This window comes from Pollicipes pollicipes, unplaced genomic scaffold (genome assembly GCF_011947565.3).
Source record: "Pollicipes pollicipes isolate AB1234 unplaced genomic scaffold, Ppol_2.1 Scaffold_6686;HRSCAF=7923_pilon_pilon_pilon, whole genome shotgun sequence".
NCBI lineage: Eukaryota > Metazoa > Arthropoda > Thecostraca > Pollicipedomorpha > Pollicipedidae > Pollicipes > Pollicipes pollicipes.
Window position 1 is genome coordinate 47,081,723 of NW_023596921.1, and position 11,032 is coordinate 47,092,754.

General features: G+C 46.6%; 1 protein-coding gene across 1 annotated transcript; it reads right to left on the bottom strand.

Annotated features, from left to right (window-relative positions):
• Positions 1-308: 308 nt before the first annotated feature.
• Positions 309-3,846, bottom strand: LOC119108492 (protein C1orf194). The gene is made up of 3 exons (XM_037232066.1): positions 3,541-3,846; positions 1,249-1,475; positions 309-825 (listed from the first exon to the last, which is right to left on the bottom strand). Exons 1-3 carry the CDS (start codon positions 3,544-3,546, stop codon positions 636-638), a joined length of 423 nt encoding a protein of 140 aa, XP_037087961.1. The 5' UTR covers positions 3,547-3,846; the 3' UTR covers positions 309-635.
• Between the last annotated feature and the right edge of the window lie 7,186 nt (positions 3,847-11,032).

Genomic DNA, 11,032 nt, shown 5'->3' on the forward strand with positions numbered 1-11,032 from the left:
GCCTGCCATCTAGCGTCAAAAAGAAACCTGATACCCGATACGATCAATTGCTTCTTGGTGGTTTTCCCCGCCATTTTTCCTCATGTCATCATTCATGACGTGCAGGAAGACTTGCAACTCGCAAATTAGACACTCGTCGACTCCGCTGACCGGTGCGGACGGGTTCTCGCCTTGGAAAGCCCTTCGAGCTGTGTTTCCGTCGTCCGATATCGTTAGACTGCCAAGCCTGAGTCCGGCGGGCGCCTCTTGTAACAAAGATCACAACGATTCCAACACGCATACCCTTTATCCGAAAACACGCCTTTGTATGCTTCGGTATATTTTCTCAACCACGAAACTCAATAATTTTTCGACAGCGATGCTGTCGCGTTATATCCGTCCAGTGCACACACGATTTGTCCGACCGATACACTGTTTACCACCTTACGCAATGTGCGTCTGACCCGACTTCATCTGTTATTGTTTTTTTCGTCAATCCGTCTATTTGTGTCAAAATGTCGGTTGCCATCATGGAAGTGATACTGTACCGCGCCGCCCTCGGTCGACGCGTCCGGGTGTCGCCAGGCAGCGGTGGTCCGGTCCGCTGTGGTGCTCGCCGGGCCGCGTCGGTCCCGATGCGCCCGACGTCCCACCGCTCAGGTAGCAAACGTGCCGCCGTTCGGCTTGCGCGAGAACCCAGCGTTGGTGAGCGTAGTGTGAGGGTTCTCGCAGGCGAGCCGCAGAGAGCACGGGTGGATGCGCTGCTGCGTGCACTCCACGCGCAGCGGGTGTCCCAGTAGCGGCGGCTTCGGCGCTATGTACTTGACACGGTGCTTCAGCACCTTGCTGAGGGTACAGATATAGGCGGGTTACACACACCCGAGCGGCAGTGTTGCACGGGCAAGACGATGCATGGTACCAACGGTGATGTAAATTGTTTGTCTGAAAGTAGCATTCTACTATACTAAGGAACACTTCCCAAACTAAGCCTCAGCACTCTCCGGAGTTGGAAGGACCGGAGCGTGCGTGGGCAGCTGGAGCGAAAGGTAGTGCGAAAATAGCGCAGCGAGAAAAACGCTCGCATACCACAACATCCCACAGTTCGAGAGCTAAGCGCAGCTTGCATTCTGACTTCCCACCACCTAACCTACGCGAATTTGGAGCTCTCCAGCATGCCCTTAATATTAAGCATCGGTGAATACAACGTGGTTTTCATTTCCTGACGGCTGGTTGGCAGCTGACATCTTTATTTTTCCCGTTAATCTTTACCTTCTTTCGCCGTCTCCGCAGGTTTCATGGTGAACAAGAATCAAATGCTTTGGCGTGAACGTATTCAGTGCATGGTCGTATATAGCTTCTATTTCAAAGTCCAGCGCATCTCTGGGCGCGCTTGGGTCGGAGTGATACACGGAATGGCGGTGCGAAGACAGCGTGTAGTTCTTGTGCAGGCGTTCCCATGGTGTAGCCGCCGTTACACGATTGGGGTCAGTTCCCTCCTGAGACAGACATCTTCGTTGTCGTAAACATGTGCAGCGTTATTTGAACGCACCATTGCATACGACCACCATGCACTGAATAAACTGCACACACTGGAAATGAGCTATTATCTGAAGATAAAGCAAAGCGAAAAGTCCTTATGAGTGTATCATAAATGCAGCACCGCACGCAGAATGCAGAATGCAGTGTCGGAGTCAATGCAGCATTATCGGTCATGGAAACGTCACAATAATCAACACTGGATGGTGCGTGTCTTGCTGCCTACACAGTAACCACGCTATAACTGTAAGCCATTTACCTACGCTCAGCGTACGAGGCCAATAACCCCATTCATATTTTGGATCGCATGTCCGAACAGGTGGAAGAAACCAATTACTTTAGGGTAGTTGAATTCGTAGTTCCTTGCCTTTCATTTGACAAAAAACAAACAAATAACGCGTCAGGTATTCTGTGTGTGTGTGTAATTGGGGCTTTACGACGCACTCAGCTGCTGAGGCTATATGGCGTCGCCTGCCTCTCACCCTGGCAGGAAGTGCGGGCACCGCGGGGAATAGAACCCCATACCACTGGTTTCCCAGACGCGCAGTGGTTAACGCAGACGCGTTGACCACTACACTACCGGCACCGCCCGTCAGGTATTGGTGAATGCTTTCTGCACCATGACCGCCACCTGTGCTTGTGCAACATTTGAAAGACCATGCAAGGCAAATGTCATTTCATGTAAGTTTATCAAACTTGATGCCTGGACCAAGACTAGATACTCGACTATGCCTTGCATTATGCTCGTCCATGGCTGGAATAACCTGTGCTCTTAAAGTGACAGTTTCACATCTCACGGGCCGGCAATGATCTGCGTGACGCATGGAGGGTGGGAGGATTTTGATAGGGCTTATCCGTAACGTACGAAAACATTGGCTTAACCATGATTTCGCCCAGGCGGGGGACAAATGGTGTCGTGTGCGACCTTTTGGGTCAGGGGTTCTCTTTCTTGTTATAGGAACCCCTTTCCAAATTCAGACCTGCAAACGCTATCTAGGCTCATAAATTTATCAATCACAAATGCTTGAAGGCCCAAGATTCTGTTTCTAAACCACGTGGGCCCTTTTTATGTCTTAGAGGCCTGATTATGTAAATGTACCGAGAAAATGTATCTTCGGACAGCGCAACGTTACACACAGGTGCAATGGCAAGTCAATCCCAGAGGGAAAGTTTGAAAGATTACCAAAAATACGGAACTTCTTTCATAGATGGTCAATTAAGTCGGAGTTGAAAATAGTTTGCAACACCAAAAATGGCTCTAACATATTTTTTAAGAGAAGGAAAGCAGTTGCAAGGCTTAAACATAACTTTTGTCCCCCACTTCTCCTGCACAAACAAAATGCCACTTTTCGCCTTACATTGTGCCTTAATGCTATGAACTGGACCCTGCCATGATGGAAGGATTTCGTCTTTACCTTTCATTGGGCCATGCTAAAGCAAAAATGATCCTGATGATTATGGCAAAAATGAGTCCCCTCGCAGAAAGAGAACTTAACTTTCTACGCACTTAGTGTATAACTCGGCAACGATTTTCGACAGGCCCTGTCTCTTAAGCCGTGCGCATGGCTATCTAAGCAGGTCGTGTCCAGTATGGACTGCAAGGTCTGTTTTTTCCATTTGGTGTTCAAAATCTGGCACCTTCTTTAACTCAAGTTTTTTGCATACTTTTTAAGATATTTCTTCTAGGCGAAGAGAACACCACGTTTCACAGAGTACGTGACCACCGACCTTAATTTTGGTAGTATATATCAGCGTCTGGTAGGAGTCATATTCTTGCACAAATTTGCTTTTACGCTTCAGCATCAAATCGATTACAAAGATTATGAGATGGCTAAGTTTTATTTGTCAGATCTACAAATATTATTCAGACAATGACAGCTGTGTACATACGCATCACGTGCGTGATCGCGAGGCGGCGACACTAACGGTCCGGGTCAGGGTCTGGTCACCTGTCCCCTCAACAGGCTGTCAAAGGCCGGCTAAGATCATGCATGCAATCAAGTTTTTCCAAATTGTTTAACTTACCCACATGGCTTCGAGGATACGTTGTTAATCCTTATCACTGCTCTCGTCGCTCGCACATATGGAGATCTTTCGCCGCCACTGAATGGTTAGATTATATATTCGTCCGTTGGGAGGCAAACCATGTCGACTATTACAGTTGCGCTATTTCTTCGCTGTTTTCAGCTCCACCAATTTTTCAGTGATTATGTGATTCAACGTCTGTAAAATGATGATTCTCCCAGTCCCCAGCCCAGATAAAATACGAGGGCAGTTAGTCTTCCACCCAGTCCCCTGGTAAGGATTGCCCCGTCGAGTCGCGCAAGTCTATCTGAGACGCCTTCGGAGTGTCATCGACAAAACTGACAAGACCGGGTTTCCATGGCGACCGCTAATCGATAACAATACTCCCTTGTTTTCAAATGGCCTAGTTTCCTGCCCGGTGGTATTGTATCGATTACGACTGCCATTCGAGGGCTGAACCTTGGGTTTACATAACCTAAAGCAGAATTTTTAATGATCTATTCCTGGCAGATCTAAGTGCAGCCGTATATCCATATCAGTGGAATGTGTCAAACCCCACTAGCTAACCCTCGCAGGGTTGGAGTTAGTTTCACTCATGTACCAGGCGAGAAGGCATCGGTGGGATCGGTGCCACTGTCATCATTATCTGCACTGTGCATTTCGATTGGACTTAACAGCGTAGCTTTCCAAAGTGTCGTTGCGTCACACCACAATACAAAAGTAAACAACTTAAAGGTAGAGACCACTGCTACGCCTAAACTAATCGCAGCACCTCAACTACACCAAGCCGGCCCAGCAGCCGCTAACCAGTGATGGAAAAGCTTCTGATATACCGGGTATGGTCGGTGACAAAAACGGATATTTTTGCGAGGCAATCGGTAGCACAATTGCGAAAATGACAGCAAATTACAACAGACCAAACCATATTACGACAGACCATCCCAACTAGTCTAAAATGAAAAGCCTGGCATTGATCTGTACTCGCTAACCCTTGCAGCGTGAGCATGTGTAGAGCATTTGTGAAATGTTGACGTTTCGCTGTATGAGCAAGTTGAGCAACAAGATGCGCCTAAACATAGTAGCTTTCATCAGGATAATTTTTAGCAAGTGACAAATATACTACAAATTATACCATAGCAGTGCTGACGTCACAGATCAGTGGTGACACAGTGCTTTTCCGAGACCCATCAGACCAGCGGTTTTCACAATTTTGTTTTCAGCAAATATACTCTCTCCCTACTAAGTAGTATAAAATACCAAATAAGTAAGCTTATCACTAATCGTAAGAGTTGTAGCTGGCCACAGCATCTTGCGATGAACATGATTAGTTTGCGAGACGATCCTTTAAAGCGCTGTGCCAATTCAGGCAGATGGGCTCGAGTGCTCGCCGTCCGATAATGAGCTGGGTTCTGTGCAAGGCTGTGGGCTACTGTTGGTTGTGTTCGTGTCGTAAGAAGCTGATTGGCTTGAAGAAAGTAGCCAATCGTCAGTTTTTAAGTCTGCTGTGAGGATTTTTTAAGGATCCACCACGGAGGTTGTCCCTAGCAATAACATTAAAAAAACCCTGCCGAAAACACCCTAAAACCTAAAAAGTCCTGAAAAAATTGATGGTTATTCCGCATTTTATTTCATTTGCCGTTGTTTTTGTGGTGCATTGTGGTGCATTGGGTCTCCGCCTGCCACTTCGGTTGCCCAGCGCCTGTTCCACACTGGGCGGCACGTGTTGTAAGAGGTGAAACTTTGTACCTCCGTTTGGCAGTCACGCCCACCTACCTCCACCCGCAGTTTTGACCTGGGTTCGGCCCAGTGTAGAGCTGGGTCCCCTCAAGGTGAAGCTCTGCCTGCAGCACTCTATCGCTGCTTTGAAACTTTACCAGCTAAAATTTTGTAAGTGAAAAATCAAAAACCAAGTTTATGCTTGTACGCGTTTCTCAGAGATAAAAAAGCGGCTTGTTGGACTTTCCTTGAAAAAGGTTCGTGTGCTGTTAGGGTCAGATAAAGGACAAACTCCGCATTTCATAAATACGAATTTATGCCAGGCTCATGCCTACTGTGGTAAACTCCTTTTCCGTCCGTTACTGCCCAAGATATGTGCCACCGTCCAATGGTCACATGATACGTACTGCCGCTGCTGAAAATGGTAACAAGCCTAGGATCGTTTGAAGTCTCGACATAGCACTGCAAAAGTATTCGTGGTTCGGCACAATTAACCTTTGATTATTGTGATGGCCAAACTCAGACTACACCATGTTCGGGTCAGACTTCAGGTGGTTGAGGAGTTTGGCAAGTTTGTGGTTTTAGCCCTGAATAGTCCGAACAAAACGATATCCCCTGACTTCGCCGTCGTGCAACGCTTGCAACAACGATTTAAGAATACACCCGCCAGGCTTTCAGATCATGCGCTAGGCCGCCACCGCCGCTGCATTGCCGACATATGACGTCAGGCCTTGAAAAAACCCATCAGGTGGCATTTGGCACGCGCTCAAGATAGTCGCCTAAAAACTAAGACCGTCACCGTGCTCAATGGAAAGACTGGATCGTTATGGGATTTACTCGATGCACTTATCGGATGATGATCTTTGGGAATCCAGCCCAAGCTGAAACAGGGAAAACAGGTCAATAACGTTAACACGCGCTCGGGTGAGGGGTCAAATTGCCCCCGAATGTTATTTCAGAATGATTTTTGAACGACGCGGCGTGGCCAAGCCAAATTTTGCATAGCTGTAGAAAATTGAATGGCAGATCGTTTGATACAACAAATTTTGATGTACATTGTAAGGTCGCTGACCTATGGCAGGTCCAAATCAGGCCATGGTTTCAGCGAAGGCAATTTCTAGGGAATCGTTCAATCTGATGCAACAACGGAGTGTTTCACAAACCCATACATCTCTGAGATGCTTTCTCAGACATCACAAATATTGAATGAGCAACTGACGTTGACCTAAGGTTGGGTATAAAGGTCAGACGAAGGTAAAAACAACCCTGTTTTATTACTCTAGGGCTTGCAGTATGGAATAGATTCTGGTGCCTTTTTGGAATTTATTGATAGCAGGAACCGCATGAGAATCTCTCACTGACTTTTTAGAAGTCAGAATAGGTCATCAGTTTGAGATGACCCAAGTCGACATTTTTAGGAACATACTGCCTGGCGTAGTCTTTGTCGCTTATTCAAATGCAAAACTCAGAGCAGTCTTGTATGATTTTGGTCTCCATGGGCTTCAAAAGGTCAAACAAGGCCACTTAACTTAAATAAGCTTGCGACCTTTTGCTTAGAAACAATTAACTAAGTTCTGGAGGCACTTTGGAGACCAACCTGTAATTTGACCTTGTTTGAACTCATTTGACCTGAAGTTCTTGACCTGGGAACCTCAAACTTTAATTAAAGTGAGTTCACATACAGGCCAACACACCCTGTAAGTTTGGTGTTTCTAGCTCTCTTAGTTCTTGAGATATCAGGGGATCAAATTGACCCCCGCCCGAGCGAAGGGTATCTAGCCGGCCACCCGGGCGCGTGTTAAGTTTGTCGTTATCAACGCCAACATTTAAAGAATTTGTTGTTTTGTGCAATGAGTCATGAGGCAAATGAGTCAGCTGGTAGCGCCTCACTGCCGTCGAAAATATTGCAGAAATTCTATCGACTTATCCTACAAGGATTAAAGACTGCTGGATTGGGCTTAAAACGGATTTAACGCATCCAAATGTGGAACACAAAGACGGTGTTCTTGCTGTCCTGTCCGCCTGATTAGGTCAACACATCATTATCAGATGAGCTGGGCTAGACCATTTAAGGTGGTGGCATCACGACAAACAAAACAAACTCTGCCTAGCAAATGCTCTGAACTTTATCTCCCGCGGAAGCCACAACAAATAAATTGGGAATTGGAAGTCAGCTACACCAGCGCAAATAACTTACGCTTTGCATGACTTATAACGCGACAGGGAGTGTGTTATTTTCAAGCATCCTGGATGCTTCATAACTCGAGACTTGATATCCCATTCCAGTATGGGATGGTCTGAATTGAAATGGCTTCAAATTTATTACTTACACCGAAGGGAAGTGTGCAACTGTAAAAGTGAACTTTTATCCCACCAAATAAAGAACGAGGGGCACTATGTTTGTTTCTCATCCCCCAGTTAACACGCGCTCGGGTGGGGGAGGGTCAAATTGACCCCCCGAAGGTTTTTCCAGAATGGTTTCCGAACGGCGCGGCGTCGCCGCGCCAAATTTTGCATGGCTGTAGACAATTGAATAGCGGATTGTTTGGCATTAAAATTTAAATTTACCTGGTAAGGTCACTGACCTATGGCACATCAAAGTCAGGCCATGGTTTCATCGAAGGCAATTTCTAGGGAATCGTTCAATCTGATGCAACAACGAAGTGTTGGACGAAACCATACATCTCTGAGATGCTTTCTTAGGCAACTCAAATATTGGATAACCAACTTACGTTGACCTAAGGTCAGGTATGAAGGTCAAACCAAGGTCAAAACCAACTTGGTTTATTACTATGAAGCTTGCTATATGGGATGGTTTCTTGTGCTCATTTCGGGTTTATTGATAGCAGGAACCGTCTTATACATCTTCCATAAGCTTCTTAGAGGTCAGAACAGGTCATTGACCTAAAATGACCCAGGTGAACATTTTGTTTTTAGGAACATAACGCCAAGTGTAACCTTTGTCGCTCATTCAACTGCAAAACTTGGAGCAGCCTTGTTTGATTTTGGTCACATGACCTTCAAAAGATCAAACAAGGTCCCTGACCTTATACGAGGTTGTGACTTTTCACCTAAAAATAATTATCTAGGTTCTGAGGGCACTTTGGCGACCAACCTAGAATTTGACCTCGTTTGACTTTATTTGACCCGAAGGTCATGACCAAGGAGCCTCACAATTTGACTTAAGTGAGTTCACGTACAGGTCGAGACACGCTGCAAATTTGGTGTCTCTAGCTTTCTTAGTTCCGAGATCTCAGGAGGGGGAGGGGGGTCAAATTGACCCCCCTACACCCGAGCGAAGAGTATCCAGCCGGCCACCCGGGCGCATGATGTGCACCGGTCCCTAGCGTCGTGACCTACGGTGCTCCGTTTGTGCGACATCAAACGCAGAAGTACCGGTCCGAATTTATGACCCGGACTTGGTCGCGGGTGCATACTTGGAGCAACTGAGCACGCCTCCGTTTACGCGAAGGTTTACTACGCGTAAGAAATAAACATTTGAAAATGTCGGGAAATCTGGCATGTATCTCTGGATTGTTTTTTGGTGGAACGCATGCAGGCTTTTTAACCTGGAATTATTTTGGTAAGGCAAAAGAAATTATCCAAAGGAAATGTCGATCTTAAACTTACGAAAAGTTTTACGTCAACAGTAGAAAATGAAAACAATAAGTGCCCACATGAGCCTTTGAGTCTGGAGCGGTTTTGACTTCGTGGACAGTTTACCTTATGTAATGCAACGCTGATTCGTTTTGTGAACACGGCTGAATCAATGGTAGGCTTGGAACTTCCTAACTGGGCGATGCCTCTTGTGATAGTTGGCAGTTAAGGATCTACAAAACTATTTCAACTTCACTGCTTGTTGATGTCAATCTACCGAATATAATGTCTTGTTTGCTTTCACTGTTTTTCCTCTTCTGTGTAGAAACATATTGATTAATTTTTTATGAAGATTAGAGCAGCACTAGGCGTCGCTCAGGATGTCGAATTGGCCGTGAAAGGTAGTACTAGTAAAAAAATGATTATTTTATTTGATCTCCTTTGCCGGTGCAATTTCTCGCCCAGCTTTGATGGTATCGGTTTCCCTTTATGCTCCTGTTGTGAGGGCCGTCCTGGCCGTAATGGTGCCGGCCTTTGTACGGGCTCTGGAGAAAACAGCGGCTGCCTGTGCTCTGGAGAGGCCGCCCGTTGGCCTGGGTCGAGCTGGTGTACTGCGCTGCCTGCCGCGGCCGGCCGCCGCTCCGGCCCCGGCGGCTCGGGCTGCCGCCGAGGCTCGGGCTCGAGGCTCGGACCGCCGCCGAGGCTCGGGCTCGAGGCTCGCGCTGCCGAGCCAGTACACTCGCCCGATGCGGCTCGGCGGTGGTCCGCGTCGGATCGGGCCGGCTGCTGCGTGGGCGCATTTTCCTTATTATATATATATATATATATATATATATAGGTGTATATATATATAGGTGTATATATATATATATATATATATATACGCACCTAAACAAACACGCAAAGACTGAGCGTCGGCTGCAGGTACTTGATGCTGCGTTTACTTCGAAAGCGGGGTTGACTAGTAAGACTAGGGCTAGCAGGTTTGCACATTGCTCACAATTCGAACAGAAATTTCCTTAAATCGTGATAAAAAGTGTCAACATAATTTGCGCTTGTGCTTGAACATTTATATATATATATATATATATATATATATATATATATATATATATATGATCTTCTTCGCCACTGTAATGAACGTTGGTGTAAGCTGTAGTTACTCTTGAGAACCGAGCAGTTTTCAAATGTGTGCGCTAGCGGCAAGCTAGGACTACGTATTCATCAGTGGCCATGTGGGGTTCCTGCATAATCGTGCGATTTCAGACATGATGTCATGCCGTGAATTTCTACATCTGGGCTCATTAGTATGACCTTTTATATTTTAGTTAGATGTTTGGCAATTAGTGGCGCCGGAAAGCCTTAAGTGACAGACGGTTTTCGGAAAGGGTGGGTTTTACATTTCGGATGCACGTCAAATGGCTGAGGCCCTACTCTGTTTCAACTACAATGCTATACAATCGGGAAGGTTGGGACGAATCCTTTGAGTTGGTAGTTGCCTCTCCAGGTCCCGCTGCTTCGTCTCGCTTGGCGTACGACCTCGCTCGATACTCGATAATCTGGTGCCCCGAGAATAACATCTTTTAAAGCGGGATTACACATTGCTCACAATTCGAACAGAAATTTCCTTTAAGGGTGATAAAAAGTGTCAATATAATCTGAGCTTGTGGTTAGACATTTATGTAGGAAAGCCAGCAGCATCTCAAAAACGCAGCTATCGTCTGCAGTACGCTCGCGGAAATTTGTCAGCGGAAAATCATTTAGGAAACCTAGAACATGACTACGAAATTACGATATCCTCCTGACAAGAATGCTTCGGCAGAGTCTTGTAGATTCTCTTCACCAGCCGTATTGCAAGGATAGCTATGGCCAAGGACGCCATATGTGGGATCAGACCGCTTGCCAGGTATGGCTTATTGCGAAAATCGCGGGTGGCGATTGGCTTTGATTGACATCACCTAAGCACGGTTTGACCGGACGTAAATGGGCGCCCTGCCAACGGGCGCACTGGACGGCAGATGCCAAACTAGACAGGATGGACGGTAGATGCCGAACTAGACAGGATGGACGGTAGATGCCGAACTAGACAGGATGGACGGTAGATGCCGAACTAGACAGGATGGACAGTAGATGCCGAACTAGACGGGATGGACGGTAGATGCCGAACTAGACAGCATGG